This window comes from Lynx canadensis, chromosome C1 (assembly GCF_007474595.2).
Source record: "Lynx canadensis isolate LIC74 chromosome C1, mLynCan4.pri.v2, whole genome shotgun sequence".
In the NCBI taxonomy this organism is placed as follows: domain Eukaryota; kingdom Metazoa; phylum Chordata; class Mammalia; order Carnivora; family Felidae; genus Lynx; species Lynx canadensis.
This window is the reverse complement of record NC_044310.1, coordinates 97,356,595-97,377,087: the sequence shown is the minus strand read 5'-3', so window position 1 is coordinate 97,377,087 and position 20,493 is coordinate 97,356,595. Positions and strand designations below refer to the sequence as shown.

The window sequence follows — 20,493 nt, the reverse complement described above, 5'->3', positions numbered from 1 at the left end:
GCTAGAGTTGGGGAGAATGACTTACGCTTTATACTTTATGCCATTCTGTCCTGTCGATTTTTACCATAACATTTTATCATTGAAAGATAAATTTATTAAAAATATTATTAAGCAAATGCAATTTCTACCTTTTGTAGCCTCCAAGATTGATCAGTGTGCAAACAATGCAAAGAAGCAACATGAACTGTGGAGCTTTCCAAGCCCATCAGATGAGATTGGCCCAGAACGCCGCCCGGATACCAGGGATACCCAGGCACAGCGGCCCTCAGTATTCCATGATGCAGCCACACCTCCAAAGACAAGTATGCCTAGAGTTACATTTGTAAGAATCATACAATTTTAAAATTAAAAGACATAGTTTTTCTTAAGCAGGTGGGGGCTCGGGGTTGGCCATTGATACCTTTGAAAATTTGATTAATGCTGTGTATCTTCTTGTTCCCCCAAATTACACATACACATGAATTCAATTTTAACAGCTTCTTTAATGGCATTAAACCCATTATATACTATGGGTTAAGAACCTCTGGTCTCGTCCAGCCAATTCATTTTACAGAAGTAAAAAACAAAGGTGCTTTTTATTTATCCACAATCACAAGAGGTAACGGTAAAGTCAAGATTAGAACCTTAGTTTCCTGAAATTGTTTCTCTGTTCTTTTCATGTGGTGGTGTGAACTTGATCTGTAAAAAGGACTTTGAAAACAGTAGAGCTGTGCTATATGTAATTTATTTATTTGGGTATAGCTTCTCTCTGCTTGTTTTTCTTTTTAGGATATAGATAATGCCTGCTATGAAAAATAAGTGTATTTTAAAACATGTTTTCTGATTTTTGCCTGAATAGTAGGTTATAGTTGAAAAGGAGTTAGGACTATAAAATCAGGCTATTTTTACATATGATCTCTAGTTATAAAATAATAAAGTTCATTGTGGAACTGTTATAGTGATATTTTTCAAAGAATGCTTTAATAACCCTCAGAATGAGTATGAGGTCCTTGTCAAAAATAGATTCTGAACCATAGCCATTGAGTCCAAATTTCTAGGAGGAGAGTACTCAGAAATAGTAAACTTTTACTAACTCTCAGATCAGTTTGCATACTAAACTTGGATAAATAGTCCCAGTGCAGTGGTTCTTCAACTTTTATACGCAAGTACATTTGGAAAGACTTTTGAAAAATAGGCACTCCCTCACATTTAAGACTGACATTTAAAAGTTCTATTATAGGGGCACCTATGTGTCTCAGTTGATTAAGTGTCCGACTTTAGCTCAGGTCATGATCTCATGGTTCGTGAGTTCGAGCCCCACTTAAGGCTCTGTGCTGACAGCTCAGAGCCTGGAGCCTGCTGTGGATTCTGTGTCTCCCTCTCTCTCTGCCCCTTCCCTGCTTGTGCTCTGTCTCTCAAAAATAAATAAAACATTAAAAATTAAAAAAACAATAAAGGTTCTATTATAAATTTAAGTTTCATTGATTGCCAAGGACATATTTTCTGGCATATTGTAATTACTGACATTATAAAATCAAACCGTTTCATCATTCTTATAAACTAATCCAGTGGAATCCCAAATACTATAGCAAGCTCTTTTTTGGAAGTCCAAACTTTATTGTCTCTTTTATGCTTGGACCTGAATTTCTCTTCTACTTCATCTATAGAATTTTATCTTTATATACTTATGTTTGATAGGTATATAGATCAGTCAGTTGCAGTTTTCTGTGGGAAAAATGTCTATCTTAATTTAAAAATTCTTGTATTTCCAGTGACAGTAAGACTATTATTAAGCTTAGAAATATTATTTTGGACCAAATTTTCATTATAGTAATTTCTGTACAATTATACATAAATATACTTATATGGTTTAAGAATATTAGGAAACATAAAAAATAAAATTCTTCTGGGTACACATTTCTTTATGAGACAGATGGAGCCTTTTCCTTTTTCCTGTTCATTTGTGTGTATGTGTGTGTGTGTGTGTGTGTGTGTGTGTATTTATTTTAATGTTTATTTAATTTTTGAGAGAGAGAGAGAGAGAGAGAGAGAGAGCGAGCTCGAGTGCCAGCAGGGGAGGGGCAGAGAGAGAGGGAGAGAGAGAATCCCAAGCAGGCTCCATGCTGTCAGCACAGAGCCCAGTGTGGGGCTCAATCCCATGAGCTGCGAGATCATGACCTGAGCCGAACCAAAATCAAGAGTTAGGTGCTTAACTGACTGATCCACCCAGGCGCCTTATATATATATTTGTGTATGTTACTTGTTAGAGTTAGAATTCAACATCAGTTTTTATTACTGTTTTTTCTTGTTTCTGTTTTCTTATGATGCTTGGGAACCTGTTTACAAAAACATGTATCTGGGAATTAAAGTAATTTTTTCATTTTCCTGAATTGTTTGAACTTTTGCAGATTATAAACTAAAACTTAGAATGAGCTATGAATACTACTTTATGTATCTTTTTATCAGTTGACAGTTTCTTCATGTCTTTTGTTTTTGTTGATCATCTTATATCAGAACCCACTCAGATTTATTAACTCAGGTTTTTGAGGTGGGCACTTTGTCATCAGCTGAACGCTTGTATCTTTGCTTGTCTCAGAGTATTTTCTGCCCCAGGGTAGTGTGTTAGATAGGATTTGAAATGGGTCAGAGGTGTGCTGTTTTAGGGGAGAGGGAGAAGTGCAATTATAGAAGGAGAAGAGAACCTGTAGACTGGCACATTCCTAGGGAAATTGGGTTTTTTTTAGAAAAAAAGTACATATGAAGGTTGAAGATCTGGACATTAGTTTCCATAAAAGTGCTCACATGGCCATGTACCCAAAAGCCCACAAATATTACCAGGGAGCAACTACACCCTTTGGAAGAGTGCAGAAGCTGCAGAATCATCAGACTTTAAGGCCCTACAGAAATAAGTGAATGTTAGAATTTTCAGTGTTTAAAATTTCTAATTATTTATTTGTATATGTATAATTTGTTTCCCAAGGATTTTCATCTATATTTATCTTAAATGATCCTAACAGTCGCTTACAATGAGACAGGTGAGGTGTTACTCACATTTCTAAATTACTGAGATTATGTGATTTGCCTAGAGTCACAGATTATTACAATCAGGAATTGATGTCATATTTCCTTTTGTACATTCATTTTTTTCTACCGTATCAGTTATATAATAGACAACTATCCAATTGTTTTTATTTTTAAAAAGACGGAAGAGTCAAAGAGGAATATAAATAGAACAGTGACTTTCCCGGCCTGATGTTTAAAAACTTTGGGGGCTTCTAGATCATCTATTTATGTACATCTTTGTTTGTAATAATGCCATGTCACCAGGCTGGCAGGTTGAAAATAATGGCAAATCTGCTTTTCCTAAAAAGTAGACAAAAATGAGTAGGAAAACAAAAAGGCTAAGTTTGAGTTATTGTTACTTTTTTTGTATAAGTTGGAGAAGTCTTTTTCCCCCAGTTTTATTAATAATTGATGTACATCACGATAAATTTTAGGCTTACAGCATAATGGTTGATTTACATAGATTGTGAAATGATTACAATAGGTTCTGCTGATATCCATGATGTTATATAGATACAATAAAAAGAAAAGAAAGGAAGAAAATTCTTTTCCTCCTTGTAATAAGAACTCTTAGGATTTACTTTTTTTTTTTTAATGTTTATTTTTGAGAGAGAGAGACACACACACAGTCGAGCAGGGGAGGGGCAGAGAGATGGAGATACAGAATTAGGATTTACTTCTGTTCTATATATTTAAAACTATGGTCATACTGTATGTTACATCCCTGTTACTTCTTATCTTATTACTGGAAGTTTGTACCTTTTGCCTTTTGACCACCTGCCATTCCCTCTTCCACCCTCCACCTCTAGAAACCACAAGTCTGAACTCATTTTATATGAATTTGTTTTTGTTTTAAGATTCCACATATAAATGAGATCATACAGTGTTTGTTTTTCTCTGTCTTATTTCACTTAGTATCTTCAAGGTCCATCCATGCTGTGGCAAATGACAGAATTGTCTCATTTTTTATGGCTGAATAATACTGCATTCTAGACACCCACATACACATTTTAGATACACACATACATACAACTTCTTTGTTCATTCATCAATGCATGGACACTTAGGTTGCTTCTGTGGCTTGGCTATTGTAAGATAAGTCTTCCTTCTTTGTTCTTAGTCACAGGTATCAAACACTTGTATATCCTTCCTAAACTAAAACTTCTTGTAAAGGTGTAGTTCACATTAGGGTATCCTGGCAGATCAAGTAATGATAACATCTTTTTTCCTAACAGCACTCAAACCCAGGGCATGCTGGACCCTTTCCTGTTGTGTCGGTGCACAACACTACAATCAATCCAACCAGCCCTACTACAGCTACGATGGCAAATGCAAATCGAGGTCCCACCAGCCCGTCTGTTACAGCAATAGAGCTAATCCCCTCAGTTACCAATCCTGAAAACCTTCCATCGCTGCCAGATATTCCACCCATACAGGTTTGTATTTAAGTTGAATGACAGATTTAAAAGCTGTTAATTAGGAAGCATTCTTTCTTTTAAACTTAGGAACAACATTTTTTGAAATTTCCAAAGAGTAGAGTATTAAGTATTTGATTTTGAAGTTATGTGTGGTAAAAAAAGATAATAAAAATTATGTGTGCTGAAACTAGCATGCCTCAATATTTTAAAGTTCTAAGATATCAGTTTTGTTAATCTTTCTGCCACCTGCCAACAGACAAACCTTATGTTAGACAAAGCACTCCTGCTGTGAGCTTGGATCCAGAGAGGACACCAGGACCCCAAATGTGGTCACATCTTTGCCATTCTTCTGTTTGGTCCAAAAGGGATGAGGTACCCCTTGTGCAAACAGGGTGGACTGAGAAAGAAAGTGGTTGCAAGGCCTAGGTATCAAGCACTTGTGGAGAGGAGCAGGAGGCATCCTGAGAGAGGCAGTGATGGTGAAGAGTAGAAGGTAGAAGAGTAGAAGGGCCTCTGAGGCATCTGTCCCTTTCACCTCTAATATTTTCCTGAAGAAACATATCTTTCAGTGCCTTATGAAATTTCATTAATTCATTTGAATTAAAAGCCTTTTATTAAACTTTTTTAGTGCAACGTACAAGCTTTATTTAACATAGGCAACAAAGGCAAACAGCCACTTATATTAAAGGGAAAACAGACTAGAAGAGATTTTATCTTAAACACCTTAGAGAGGCGCCTGCGCCTGGCTGGCTCAGTCAGTGGGGCATGCAACTCTTTTTTTTCTTTTAAATAATATTTATTTATTTGTTTGTTTGTTTATTTATTTATTTATTGAGAGAGAGAGAGAGCGCGTGTGCGCGCGAGCGAGCAGGGGAGGTGCAGGGAGAATCCCAAGCAGGCTCCGCACGGTCAGCACAGAGCCTGACTTGGGGCTCATACTCATGAGCCGTGAGATCATGGCCTGAACTGAAACCAAGAGTCGGATGCTTAACCGACTACTGAGCCACCCAGGTGCCCCAAGCGTGCAACTCTTTGATCTTGGAGTTGTTAGTTTAAGCCCCACATTGGTTGTAGAGATTACTTTAAAAAAAAAAAAAAAAAAAAAACCATCATATAATAACTTACTTACAGTTGCACTTAACTGCGCTCTGTTGTAGTGAAGAATACAGCTCATGCACCATTATGGATGAATGATTTGTACGTTTTCAAGTACTCACTGAATACTACCTCACATATGTATACATTAAATTTGAAAAAGGTGTAATTAATGATCCCCAGATATACTTCATTTTCGTTGATATTTTGGAAGAGGTTATTTAAGAGAAGAATATGTGATTCTGGCTCATGAATCATGTGATGAACCCAGCCTGGACTCTGTTGGACACCAGGTCTCCTCCACTGGTCTTCAGACAACAGATGGGTTTTAGATACTGGTTAGGAAAGTTCTCTGGGTAACATGATACGCTGGTACTCGTAGTGCTTGTTGAAATACTTGTTCAAGTTGATAGATCTGCTTGTGGGCTTCCTGAGGGTGGGTGGGAGCAATGAGGCACCAAGAGTGGGCTCAGCAGACTGCATGTCCTCATTAAGCCAAGGCAACGACTTGACAAAAACATTTTATTTATACATTCTGTGTAGCCTTTGAAGGTTATATATACTGAGTCGTCCTCTCCTGCATTGTGCAAGTTACTCAGAGTCAGGTGTTACCATGGGAGCAAGGAACAGTGTAATTACTAAGATACTAAGACCCTTGATTGCATTTTAATATTTTTATGGGTTTTATGGATTTTATAAGAGTTTTAAAGGATGTTTCTTTAACTTCAAATTGTTTCACAATCACTAACACATTGTGAATTCTCTTAATCTTATTGCTTCCCAAATATTAGGAGAGGTCTTTTTTGGCTGAGTGAATGTTAGTTGTATTGGTGCTGAGAGGACTGGACGATACAGAATGGGAAATTTGGGAATGTGTCTGCAAAAAAGTAAAATTTCTGAGTCATAAACTTAGAGTTTACAAAGCACTTTCACAAGCAGTATTGTCAGTTTAATATGTGAAGTCCTCTTGTCATAATGGCACTCCTATTTTATGGATGACAGTAAGAGGGATTAGTGACTACTACATGGAAAAGTTTTAATTCAAAGCTCACGCTCCTAATTATAAGGCTGGTTCTCTCCCTGCTCTCCATAGAGAGAGAGTAGGGAGATAGTTTGTGATTGTAGGCCTGGAAAGGTATAGTACTGAGAGGCTTTGGGCAACCAGAGAGAGGTATGTGCAGTGTTAAAAGAATCATTAAGCTAAACACTTAGCGTATGCTAAAGTCCTTGGGGATTCAGAATAAAAAGATTAATAAGACTTGGTTCTAGGTCTTAAACTTTGAAGAGGAAGAGGAAGTTTGCCAATGTCTTACTTACCATAGTTTGCTAGGGCTATTCTGATCTTGGTTTGGTGCTTTCTGACAGAGACCAGATGGAGGAAGTGTAGATGTTCCACAGCTTTGAAAAGCTTGGCATCATATTAGACTTTCCTTTTCATCACCTACTTTTTATTTTTATTTATTCATTTATTTTTAATTTTTATTTTTTTAGTGTTTATTTTAATTTTTTTATTCTTTATTTTTGAGAGTGAGACAGAGTGTGAGTGGGGGAGGAACAGAGAGAAAGGGAGATACAGAATCTGAAGTGGGATCCACTGTCAGCCCAGGGCCTGATGCGGGGCTTGAACTCACGAACTGCAGGATCATGACCTGAGCCGAAGTCGGACACTTAACCGACTGAGCCACCCAGGGACCCTGGGTGTTTGTTTATTAAATGTTTGTTTATTTTTGAGAGCGAGAGAACAGAGCGTGAGTGGGGTAGGGTAGGAGCAGAGAGAAAGGGCACACAGAGTCCTAAGCAGGCTTCAGGCTCGGAGCTGTCAGCACAGAGTCCGTTGTGGGGCTCGAACCCATGAACTGCAAGATCATGATCTGAGGCAAAGTCAGACGCTTAACTGACTGAGCCACCCAGGCGTCTCTCATCACCTACTTTTTAAAATTGAGATACAATTCACATACAAGAAAATCCAGTTTTTAAAAATGTACAGGACAGTAATTTTTAGTATATGCACAAGATTGTGAACCATCACCACTACTTGCAGGACATTTTCATCACACCAAAAGATACTATCCGTTGGCAATCACTCTCCATTTCCCTCTTATCCAGTCCCTGGAAACCACTAATTTGCTTTCTGTTTCTATGGATTTGCCTATTCTAGACATTTTGTATGAGTGCACTTCTACAATATATGGCCTTTTGTGTTGGGCTGCTTTCATTTAGCATGTTTTCCAGGTCCATCCATGTTGTAGCATTTATCAGTACTTAATTCCTGTTTATGGCTGAGTATTCCATTGTATGGATAGTCCACATTTGTTCATGGGTTCTTCAGTTGATGGACATTAGGTTGTCCACTTTGTGGTAGTAGAAATAATATAGCTATAGAAATATTTGTACAAGTTTTTGTGTGAATATGGGTGATTGGTTCTCTATCGTAAATTTCTAGTAGTGGAATTGCAGTGTCATATATTCTGTGTGTAAGTTATTGAGGAACTGCCCAACTATTTTCTACAATGGATGCATCATTTTACGTTCCCATCCAACAGTGCGTGAGGACTTCAGGTTTTACACATTCTTGCCAACACTTGTTACTGTCACATTTTTTTTTTTAACTTTAAAAAAAAATGTTTATTTTTGAGAAAGAGAGAGCATGTGTGCACACGTGGGAACAGGGTCAGAGAGAGAAGAGAGAGAGAATCCCAAGGAGGCTGTGCACTGTCAGCACAAAGCCTGATGCGGGGCCCATCTCACAAACCATGAGATCATGACCTGACCCAAAATCAAGAGTCAGACGCTTAACTGAGCTACCCAGGTGTCCTTGTCACCTACTTTTAAAAGTAATTAGAGGTGGTTACCACAAAAAAATAAGAAGTAGGTAACCGAACCAAGTGTAGAAAGAAAAAGGAAACCTGTCATCTCTTGAAGGGAGCTTGTTATCCCTTACTTTCTCTCCTATCCTGTAGTTTCCATGGTATAGTAAGAAGAAACCTAGGGGAGACTACACGGGAAGTAGATAACTATGCAGTGTAAATCAGCAGTGAATTCAAAGTAATTTGTGGATATATGTTAATAGTAGTCATGATAGCCATTCAGTATGGAGTAGAAGTTGATCTAAATAGAATTCTTTCAACCTGAATTATATTTTATTTTGCTCTGCTGTCCATCTCCAGCATATTGATAGTGCATATTTGTAATTTAGACTTTGAGGTGATAATACATGATGAACCTGAATACTTTTTGAGTACATAAATGAATATTAGATTCTGTTTAGCATATAATTAATGGTATAATCTCATGATTTATTAAATTCTTTATAATTTTTCATATTTGGTATACTTAGTAACTATCTGGGAACTATATTGGATATTATGAAGTCTTGGGAAAACTGTATTTCTGATATTCATATGTAAACTTAAATGTTACTGACTATCCATTTCTGTACTGTGCTGCTAGCACTGACTAAATGAATCCATCTTTTCTTCCCATTTTTACCAATCTGATAGGTAAAAAGGCACTGTTGATTTCATTTATGTTTCTTTTATTTGTGTGCTTAGTTGTGGTTCACTGATAATTTGTATTTCTTCTTTGGATTGCCTTTTTCCTTTTTTTTTTTTTTAATTTCTTTTGTTAAAAATTTCTTTTTAATATTTATTTTTGTGTGAGAGAGGGAGAGACAGAGCTTGAGCGGGGGAGGGGCAGAGAGAGAGGGAGACACAGAATCCGAAGCAGGCTCCAGGCTCTGAGCTGTCAGCACACAGCCCGACTTGGGGCTCGAACTCACGAACTGTGAGATCATGACCTGAGCCGAAGTCAGTCGCCTAACCAACTGAGCCACCCAGGCGCATCCTGTGTTTTCCCTTTTAATTCATGGAAGTTATTTATATAGCACATGTTCCATGCAGTTATTCAAGGATACTCAAAAACCATTGATTTAATGAATAAATGAATTAATGTTTTTCCATACTTACAACTTTATTAATGTATGTCACCTGAAACCTGGGGGTGAATGCTTCAACTAGCATTTCCCTGTTGGGGGCTGTAGTGACGTCATAGACGCCATTTTATGTACTTCCAGTTTGCCTCTTCCTAATCTGTCCCCTCTTCTAGCCTTAGGCCTGTCTTGCCAGAAGTGTAAATTACAGGTGGGTGAGTATAGAAGGAGTGGGAGTAAAGGTTATAGGTAACCTGAGACTTTCATATCTGTTTTGAATCATCCCCCACCCCCTCCATTATGTTCAGGTGTGACATTGTTCACTTTTCATCTGTGGCCCATATTAGGAGCTCCCCCCTCGTCCAAAATACTCCACTTAACTAGTTGCAGCTAAATATTCTCCTGCAGGTATGGCTTACAAGTGAATCCTTGGCCAGCAGCCGTGACCACTGGGCAGTTACAACTCCTAATACCCCTAGTGGCCCCCCCAGTGAGCCCTCTGCTTGCGATCACCCTTCATGTTTCTCGCCTTTAGCGAGAAAGGCGTGTACTTTTTAGGAATCCTCCCTTGCCTGTGATATGTTGGGAAATGCTTATTTGGTTTTTCTGTCAATCCAGTTCTACTTTGTTTTATTTCTATAATTTTCTTCAAAGTTTCTATGTCGTTGACATCCTTTCCTGTCACCGTGAAAATCAGTACAATTTTGAGAAGAAAGGAAAGCAAGAAGTAAATGTATGTGTTCAGTTTTCTGAACATTTGCATAAAAGGTATCTTGCCTCCAGTGGGAGAGATTAAAAGGGGCAAGTGTGGGCACAAGTAGACCAAAAAAGCAAGAAGATTGGCAATTATTTAAGAATAGTTTGACCACCTCTTATGGCATAGTATACAGTTTTTCTTAAGGTAGTTTTCATAGTTAAATAGTATTTACTGTTTCTTACGTAAATAATTTCTATTTTGTCATCACAGTTCTTCAGTATAGTTGGGAGGTTTTAAAGAGAGGAAATTGATGTGTAAGTTGTCCAGTCATCTGGCTTTAACCTGCTGTCTTGTCTGAGTGAGAAAAGGGCTCAGTTCTCCTGTGGACTGCCCCCTTTTTTGGTGTAATAAGGGGCTTTATGCCCCAGGCTAAGGGTTTTCTTTTGAGTCTAAAATATTTTTAAAACTTTAAAATTAGGTATTGACTTGATTAAATTTCTATTCAGGTGAGTGATTCCAGCAGGACTATGAATGTTGAACTAAAGAGAGGAAGACGGGACAAGAATACTGATAGAGTTCTTTGCCAACTTTGAGAAAAAGCAGAAGAGTCAGATGATCAGAGCTATTTTCATAGTAGAACATAAGGATTTAATAGATTATTGTGTTCTCTCTTGAGCTGCCGGGTACTTGTTGAATAATACTAATTATAGCTTTGTTCACACAAACTTTAAACCATTGTGGGTCCTCAGGAGAAGCAACAAGGAAACAACAATTACGCCAAGTTTGATACAGTAATCTGTTAGTAAATTGTGAACATAAAGGATTATACTAATGAAATTAATAGTTTCTCCTCTGCTTTAATCAAAGCAAATTTCTCATTTCATTCTTTTTCTTTAGTTGGAAGATGCTGGTTCAAGTAGTTTAGATAATCTACTAAGTAGATACATCTCAGGCAGTCACCTACCCCCGCAGCCTACAAGCACCATGAATCCCTCCCCAGGACCTTCTGCCCTGTCTCCAGGATCATCAGGTAAGCCATCCGAGGCCCTGCCTCATTTCTTTAACACTGTAAAAAGCTATCTGTCATTATAGCTGACCTTTGAAAACAAGTTTGAACTGCACGGGTCCACTTAATATGTGGAGTTTTTTCAGTGAATGCGGTTCTATAAATGTATTTTCTCTTCCTTATGATTTTTTTTTCTTTAATCTTTATTTATTTTTGAGAGAGTGAGAGCAGGGGAGGAACAGAGAGAGAGGGAGACACAGAATCCGAAGCAGGCTCCAGGCTCTGAGCTGTCAGCACAGAGCCCAACATGGGTCTCGAACCCATGAACCATGAGATCATGACCTGAGTCGGACACTTAACCGACTGAGCCACCCAGGCGCTCCCCCTTATGATTTTCTTGATAACATCTTTTCTCTAGCTTACTTTATTGTAAGAAAACAGAATATAATATATGTAACATGCAAAATACGTGTTGACTGTTTATGTTATTGGTAAGGCTTCTGGTCAGCAGTAGGGTGTTAGTAGTTAAGTTTTTAGGGAGTCAAAAGTTATATGCAATTTTTAACTGCACTGGGTGGGGGGGCGGTGTCAATGCCTATAACTCTCACATTGTTTTAAGCGTCAGCTGTGTATGTATTAGGATTTTCCAGGAAAACAGAACCAATAAGAGAGGTGTGTGTGTGTGTGTGTGTGTGTGTGTATGTAGAGGGAGATTTTAAGGAATTGGCGCACATGACTGTAAGGACTGGCAAGCCATTGGACAGGTTGGCAGGCTGGAGACCCAAGGGAAAGTTGATGTTACAGTCTAGAGTTTGGAGGCAAAATTCCTTCTTCTCTGGGTACCCTAGTCTTTTCTCTTAGTTCTTCCAGTGATAGTATGAGACCCATCCAAATTGTGGAGGTTGATTTGCTGAGACAGAATCTACTGATTAAAATGTTAATCACATCTAAAAACACCTTTACAGCAACATCTAGACTGGTGTTTGGTCAAACAACTGGGTAGTTATATTCTAGCCAAGTTGACATAAAACTAACCATCATAGTATCATATCATATTTTTTTCCCTGATTGCTGTACTTATTTTTCTTCAAATTCTGTTGGTAGTTTTCAACTAAAGCAGTATATACCTGTAACATACACTGTTCAGAACTGTATTCACGTCCTCTGCTGGATTTGTAGATGCAGTTACTTGCCATGTCTTATATTTTATGATACAGATGGTCAGTTGGAGAGTTCTTTGGTTTCATCCTCAATTTAAAACTTGTAAGATAATGAAAAATGGAAATTAAAAAACAAAACAAGGATTGAGGAAAGGCAAATGAATTTTCAAATTGCAATTTTAAAATAAAAACTTAAATTTATTGGAAACTGTTCACGTTGTGACTAATCAAGTCTATGAGGGTACAGATCTCTTCCAAAATCCCAGTTGTTTTATTAACCCTGTTTGTCATGAAGGAATGAATAATTAAAGCAAATCTAAATGGATTGACAGTGCAGAAGTGGTTACAGAGTATATTTTCTTGGTTTAAATTAAACATTACTTATTTCTTACTGAAATAGAAACAGACCACCTCATTATTTCTGGAGTAAAGATAGTTCAAGTTTAAATGTGAGTTTTTCATAAGATGCACCATTAATACAATTTCTGAGTGGTAGAATTTTTAAGGTGTAATATAATTATTCCAGGACTTATAAAGAAGGAGTAACTATTAGGAATCTAAGAAAGATATTTACCAGATGACTTGGAGTTGGATGGTAAATAGCTTTCTCTTGATGTGGTAGTTTTCATTGATTGGATAGACTTGCTCTGAGGGGAATTCTGAGAATCATGTCGGGGCTCAGCTGACAGAAATTGGTTGAAACACGTCAAGGGTTACACATGCCATCCCTGATTTTGAGGTTAAGGCTAGGCCTGATTTCTAAGAATTGCTAAATTGCATCATAGTAATCTTTAATTCTGTAACTAGTAGGTAGAATTCTGAGTATTCTTCCCTGCATTGATAATCATTTTATGTATTATTTTCCAGGTTTATCCAATTCTCACACACCTGTGAGACCCCCTAGTACCTCTAGTACTGGCAGTCGAGGCAGGTGAGTTTTAACATTGTTAGTGGTGTTTTTTTCTCTTTTTTATTAAGAAAAATTTTAAACATGTATTTTAATAAGAATATTACGTCGAAATCCTATGCTTATCACTCAGCTTCACCAGTTACCAAGTTATTTTTATTTCTTCTGTACTCCCATACATTTCCCCCTACTCTGAATTATTTTGAAACAAACCTCAGACATCTTATCATTTTACTTGGACTGTTTCAATGTATATCATTTGAAGAATTTAAAAAATTTATAACCACAGAACAATTGTTGCACCTAAGAAAAATTTATTAGCTAATTCTTTAACATCAGTAGAGATCGAGTTACAGATTTCCCAATTTTTCTCATCCCTTTTTAATAAATGGTTTCTTTAAATTGCATTAAAATAAGCTGTATGTACATTGCCATCTGCAGATACGTTGAGGTCAAAATTAGATTGTATGTTGAAGAAACATTGTTTCTCAAAACAGTTTTCCCCACCTTGTCATTTAAATACGCTACTTACTGTTTTTTCCCCTCTGTATTAATAATTTCGATGAGATTTGATCAGATTTAGGTTTGATTTGGGGGAAGGTTGGGTAGGAAGAATACTTCATTGGTGGTGTCGAGTACTTCTGTCAGGGCACATAATGTTTGGTTGATTCTGTGACAGCAACCATTAATGATCATTGCCTAGCTATTTTTTTTTTTTTTTTTTACTGGTTGAAAATAATGATATTTTAATGTGTTCTTTCTTTTTGTTTACTGGTGTAATCTATTTCTGTAAAGGAAATTTTTGTGTCATAATAATGAGTTGGTTCCCAGCACCTTCCAACAGTGACCAATGAGATTTTTTATCGTTACCTTTATGAGCTCATAAATTTAAACATTTTATATGTTCTAAACTATTATAGATGTTATTTTTATTGGGTTAAATTATTCCCTGTTTGGCTGTTTGGCTCCTTAGTCCTTTGGTATAACCCCAGTAGTCTTTGAAAACTTCCTTACTCCTGTTACGAAATGATGTTCCAGGTTTGTCTTATAGATTTCCTGCCTCAGGCCTACTGATCACCATATCTTTAAGAAATCTTGGTTGTGTTAATAAGGAAATAGTGCTTGGAGACAGTCTTCTGGGCATTAGGGGCACTCATTGCTACTTAAATTGTTTCTTATGCCTTTTTGGTGGACAGGTTTAAGAAATGGGGCTGGTGTGTGGAGTGTGTTAACATAAAATAGAATAAATGTTGGCTGAGTTTTAGTTTGAATAATTTAGTGCAATGTAAGAAAGACTTAAGATACATGAATTACTTTCTTAAATAAACTTTTTAAAACATTTTTTTATTTTGAGAGAGACAGAGATAGCACAAGTGGGGGAGGGGCAGACAGGGAGGGAGGGCCTCCATGGGGCTCTAACTCAGGAATCTGTGAGATCATGACCTGAGCCTAAACCAAGAGGTGGCCGCTTAACCAACAGAGCCACCCAGGTACCCCTGAAGGTTTATCGTATTTGGATGTGCGTGTGTGTGTGTGTGTGCGCGCGTGCACGCATTCTGAAGACGGGTGCTATTAAAATACTTGCTTGACTTTTTAATTACGCTTTAAATAATCAGTACTTTTAGAGGAAAGTACAGATTGAAAAAGGTGTTCATTCTCAGTAGCAGTACGGTCTTACCAGTTTCTTCTCACTTCTCTTGCCAGTGGTTTTACTTTGTGGTTTAGATAGAACTGATTAGTCATATACCTGTCCTCTTAGCCTATCATTTTGTTGATTCAAAAAAGGGTATTCTGGGTTGTTGACTACTTGTTAAACCCTTCTCCCAATTTCCTGCCCTCAAAAGCTAAAATAGAGTTTCCTTTGAGGAGGCTTTATGAACCACTGTTATTAATGCTGTTTTCTACAGATGTTTGGGGGCAGAGAAGAATTGAAAATGCTTTTATTATTATTTTTTAATGTTTTATTTATTTTTGAGAGCAAGCGTGAGCAGGGGAGGGGCAGAGAGAGAGGAGGATGGAGGATCCGAAGTGGGCTCTGCACTGACAGACAGCCTGATATAGGGCTTGAACTTACAAACTGTGACCTGAGCTGAAGTCAGATGCTCAACCGACTCAGCCAACCAGGTGCCCCAAAACTGCTTTTATAAAGAAAAGCAATCACTGATATTCCATATTAACTAGCCTGGGAAAATTGTTATTTACTAGACTTCTTAAATGATTTAGCATAAGTGTCTTACACCATAAAATACATTTTTAGGGTCTTTTCATAGTTTGATCTATGTTTTTAAAGAATTTGAGGCTAACCTTGTATCATACTTCTCTTACTTGCATTATGAGTATCCTTATCTTCTAGAAATACATTGTCTATCATTTTCACTTTAATGAGCATTACTTTTCATAGAATTGGTTTTATATACATTATACAATCAAACATAGGTGACATTTTTTGTTTTTTATTAGCTGTGGGTCATCAGGAAGAACTGCAGAGAAGACAAGTCTTAGCTTCAAGTCTGATCAAGTAAAGGTCAAGCAGGAACCTGGGACTGAAGATGAAATATGTAGCTTTTCAGGAGCTGTGAAACAGGAAAAGACAGAGGATGGCAGGAGGAGTGCATGCATGGTAAGCTCCCATTGGGGTCCGTCAGGGATCTAAGGAGGCCACTGCACGGGTTCTTCCGTCTCTGCATTTTAGACTCTGCATGTTGCTTAGTTTTGAATATTTATGCTTGTAACCCAAGTTTTTAATCGCAGTGTCCGCTATAATGTGTCACAAAAGATTTAATTGTATTAAGGACTCATTTGAAATGATCTTTTAGTATGTAATTGGTTAGTATTTTTGCCATGATTCTAAATCGGGTTCTGTATTGTTCTGACTTTATTAATAATCATCTCAGTAGTCACACTGAGTCTCAGGCCACAAAAGATCCTTGACTGTTTTCCTGGATCTGTCAGCTCAGGATTAAGACTGCTGATGTGAAAGAAGTTTAATGATCAAAGAGTTTTGTGATGGGAAGATTGCTTTTGGTTTATGAATTTATTAGCTAGTGTAGAGTTTTTCAGATAGAACATTTTATTAAATGTATAATATAGAATGAAGGAAGGCCACCTCACAAACATACACGCGCCCAAATATTGGTCTTGGCTTTTTCTTCCTGCCCAGGCTTAAGTGTCATTTTCTACACAGTTGGCACATAGAAATTTCAAGTAGGAGGATTAGCATACTTATTTAACACAGTATTTGTATATTTAGAGAGCAAAGGGATTTAAAGTTGGCCTTCATCCAATACCTGGCTGGGAAAATGCCCCCAGAAAACCGGGTGCAAAAGGGTGGTGAAAGATTTCTTTTACAATTATCAGAATCTTCCAACTTTAGTAAAATGATAAGTAGGCAGAGTAACATTTCTTGGAAGATATGCAACAGAGTCTTATGTGAAAATAGGGTATCAAAGTCAGCTCTTTGTAGGAAAAGTATAATCCTATGCTCTCTTTCCAGTCAATGTGCTTAGCAGCTTAATTAATTTTCTTATTATCCACGTGAACCAATATTAGAAAGTATTCTATAAAATCATAAATTAACATGCCTAAATAATTTGGGGTTATTTTCATTCTTTTATGTCATAATGCCATTTCCAAATTCATTTTAAATTATGTCAGTGTATATGTATGTGTATTGCCATGACTTTTAAGTTACATGCACATACTGCATACAATAAGGATTAAATGATTCTTCAAGAGGGGCGCCTGGGTGGCTTATTCAGTTGAGCCTCCGGTCTTGGTCTCACGGTCATGAGTTCAAGCCCCATGTTGGACTCCACGCTGGACATGAAGCCAAGTTAAAAAAAAAGAAAAAAAGATTCTTCAAGAATTTGTCCTTGTTTTGTTTTAGTTGAGCAGTCCCGAGAGTAGCTTGACACCACCTCTCTCAACCAACCTGCATCTAGAGAGTGAGTTGGATGCATTAGCAAGCCTGGAAAACCATGTGAAAACTGAACCTGCAGATACAAATGAAAGCTGCAAACAGTCAGGGCTCAGCAGCCTTGTTAATGGAAAGTCCCCGATTCGAAGCCTCGTACACAGGTCGGCAAGGATTGGAGGAGATGGCAACAGCAAAGACGATGACCCAAATGAAGACTGGTGTGCTGTCTGCCAAAATGGAGGGGATCTCTTGTGCTGTGAAAAATGTCCAAAGGTCTTTCATCTAACTTGTCATGTTCCAACACTTCTTAGCTTCCCAAGGTACCAGTGAAATACTTGACTTTTTTTGTTCTTGTTTATATAAGCTGAAAGCTAAAAACCAGAAAGTTCTTCATGCAGATGGGCTTCCTAAGCAATGCACAGTATTTCTGTAAAACAGGGGGCCTGTTACTCCTTTGGTATTACCTTCTAGAGAAACTAACAGCTGAATGGTAAAATGTCCAAGATGTAAATAGTGTGATAAAAAATAGACTGTTTCCTGGCCTTCAGTTTGTACTTGGCATAAGCGAAGTAGATAAAACTCTAAATTATGAGAGGTAGGGGTCTGGGATGTTGGAGAAGTTAGTTGATTTCCTGTTGAAGCTGAATTTTTTTATCTATTGGAATCAGTCTTAACAGGGTCTACAATAATTTCATTTAAGAATACTATTTAGTTGGAGGCAGCTCTATTGGATCTTTACCCAGAACTTCCTTTTCTAATGTTTGAAAGCTCTCAAAAGGCATTTGAAAGAAAAAACAAGTACTTTGTAAAAACACCTTCAAACCTTGAGTTTTTTAGTTCTGTCTTCCTCTTGACCACAGAAGCCGGTAGTTGGTAGTGCCAGCCCAAAGCATTATGTGCAGATTTCTCAGACTTTTCCTTCTGTCATTTAGCTGGAATGTCTTCCAGTCATGAACTTTGGAATGGAGAGTTACTGAATTCCTTATTTAGAAGAGAAGAACTTGGGATGAAGATAAATAAAGATTGGGGGAAATATGAGCATTGTCCTCATACTCTTTGACCCCCTGGCAGCTCTATATCTGGTTTCAAGCATTAAAACATTCATTGGTGAGCATTCAAGGCAGGCTGGTGTTACTAGCTAACACAGTGGGACAAACGTGCTGGGTTGGGTTACAAAATTTGTGGACTGGTCTTAATTCTGTAGTGAACTAATTTAGCTTGCAAGGTTCACACATTTTCATGGATTAGTTTCATTTCTTAAGTGGTAGAGTGGGGATTCGAAGAGCTCTTTTTCATCCCTTCCAGTTAACAAGTTGTGCTCAAGCCATTTTTGTCTCCAGCTGATTTCAGAGACCGCTTTCTCCCTTCCCAAACCTTTACCCCCAGATTTCCTTTTAAGTGACAATAATGTTCTTGAGAAAGCTCAGCTTTTTTTCTGCCTGTAGATACAACATTCACATTTCCTCTCAGATTCCTTAGAAGCAATGATTTTAGTTGAATAAATACTACCTGTTTTGAAAATTTCAACCTTTGGATTAGAAAAGTGGTGGATATGTATAAACAGTGCCGGAATATTTTTCTGAAGAATCTTAATTCTTACCTAAGTCTTAGGAGGTATAGTCATTTGCCAGAGATGTAATAAGGGCCTTCTTTCACTTTGCTCTTTTATAAAAGGAAAGCATTGGCATTTTGGTGTTATAATTAAGTCATTTTATATTTTTCTTCCCTTTGAGTAGTAACATCTACCGGAATGTTAGAATTTTGCCACTGGATGCTTTCTCTCAAAGGCTGATGCTTTGGAAAGAATTGGAACTGTTGGCACAGACCAGTACAGTCTCTAGACTTAAAATTTATTTATGGTGGGGGAGAGAAGGGGAGAATTATTGGGAGTGAATCCTTTTGGAATTTATGGTTTGATGGAAATCCTGATGTAAACAAACTATAGACTGAGCAGGTTTTAAAAGGTAAGGGGTACATAAACCTATGTGTGCTTGCACTTAGAGAGTTGTATGTGTATTCGTGGCTTTTGACTGGCCATGAAGAAGAAGAATTTTATTTTTGGCATATTTATTACATGCCAAAACAGTATTGGATACCCCAGGAATTCCGTAAACTGTATTCTTTCCTTATTCATGAGTTGGGGTCGTTGTGAGGTAATACTGGGGTTGACAGTCTTATGCTACAGGTACTGATCATCAGCTTTGTGCTAGGAAGAGGTCCCGTTTGAAATGCAGGGATACCAGTTTTATAAAGCTTTCTAGAAAGTAATTAGTTAAAGAAAGACTGGGGAACGTTTTGGGAAGCTTTTATCATACAACTTCCCTTTTTGAGGTCTGATAAGAATAGAGAGCCTCTCTTCCCCTCAAAAACCAGAAAGGAAAGAAAACAAGCTGGAGACTTAACTCTGGAGAACTGGTTTCTCTCTAGAGTGGGTTTTGTTAAAATTACATGAACTAATTGCCTGTTTCCCTCTTTAGTGGGGACTGGATATGCACATTTTGCAGAGATATTGGGAAACCAGAAGTTGAATATGATTGTGATAATTTGCAACATAGTAAGAAGGGGAAAACTGCACAAGGGTTAAGTCCCGTGGACCAAAGGGTAAGTGTCAAATAAGTTGGATATATTATTAGGGATTCTGTAGTTAATGTGGTTGTGCACCTCCAGATTACCTAGGTAATCTATAAAATTTTGTACAAAATATTGTATGTTGCTTTTATGACTCCTTTGCATTTGTATAGTCAGTAGTAAATAAATTACCTTAGTCTTCATCTAAGAACAAAACCACTGTATCTTCAATAAATTCATTTAAAGTAAAACAGATGAAGACAGTTTCAAAACTAAATTGGAAACAAGACAGTTTGCTTCAGTTATGTGTATTTAGTTAGATAAGTCAATAGGTAGGAGGCATATATGTGTTCAGCTTATTGTAATAATACTTTGTAGTGATAAAGTTCTTTTACTCAAGAATATCTATCTTATTAGGGGAAAAACTATTTCATGAGTTTTCCTTTCTTTTTTGGGGCCAGAAATGTGAACGTCTTCTGCTTTACCTCTATTGCCATGAATTAAGTATTGAATTCCAGGAGCCAGTTCCTGCTTCGGTGAGTTGTTTACTTTAGGAAATCCTTGGTGAAGAAGCCCAGTGTAAGACTTAAGAATGAGGGCTCTGGCCCTAAAACTTCTTGTCTCAGGCTTCTTGAATAATTTCCTCAACACTTCCAAGGTTCAAGTTTTCTAATATTATTTCTTACCCCATTTGGATGTTCCAAGGACATATATGATACCTTTATAGAATGATTTTAGCAAGTACCTGATAACGTT

At 37.4% G+C, this 20,493-nt stretch overlaps 1 protein-coding gene and 1 pseudogene across 2 annotated transcripts in view; one reads left to right on the top strand and one right to left on the bottom strand.

Annotated features, from left to right (window-relative positions):
- TRIM33 (tripartite motif containing 33) overlaps window positions 1-20,493 on the top strand; it is a 129,758-nt gene that overhangs the window by 100,490 nt on the left and 8,775 nt on the right. For both annotated transcript variants that reach the window (XM_030327556.1, XM_030327555.1), the window contains exons 10-17: window positions 138-302; window positions 4,278-4,478; window positions 11,078-11,210; window positions 13,214-13,277; window positions 15,714-15,873; window positions 17,140-17,489; window positions 19,647-19,770; window positions 20,199-20,273. In XM_030327556.1, coding sequence (XP_030183416.1) covers window positions 138-302; window positions 4,278-4,478; window positions 11,078-11,210; window positions 13,214-13,277; window positions 15,714-15,873; window positions 17,140-17,489; window positions 19,647-19,770; window positions 20,199-20,273 — 1,272 coding nt within the window. The remainder of the gene's footprint in view (window positions 1-137; window positions 303-4,277; window positions 4,479-11,077; window positions 11,211-13,213; window positions 13,278-15,713; window positions 15,874-17,139; window positions 17,490-19,646; window positions 19,771-20,198; window positions 20,274-20,493) is intronic.
- Window positions 5,746-9,574, bottom strand: LOC115521437 (annotated as a pseudogene).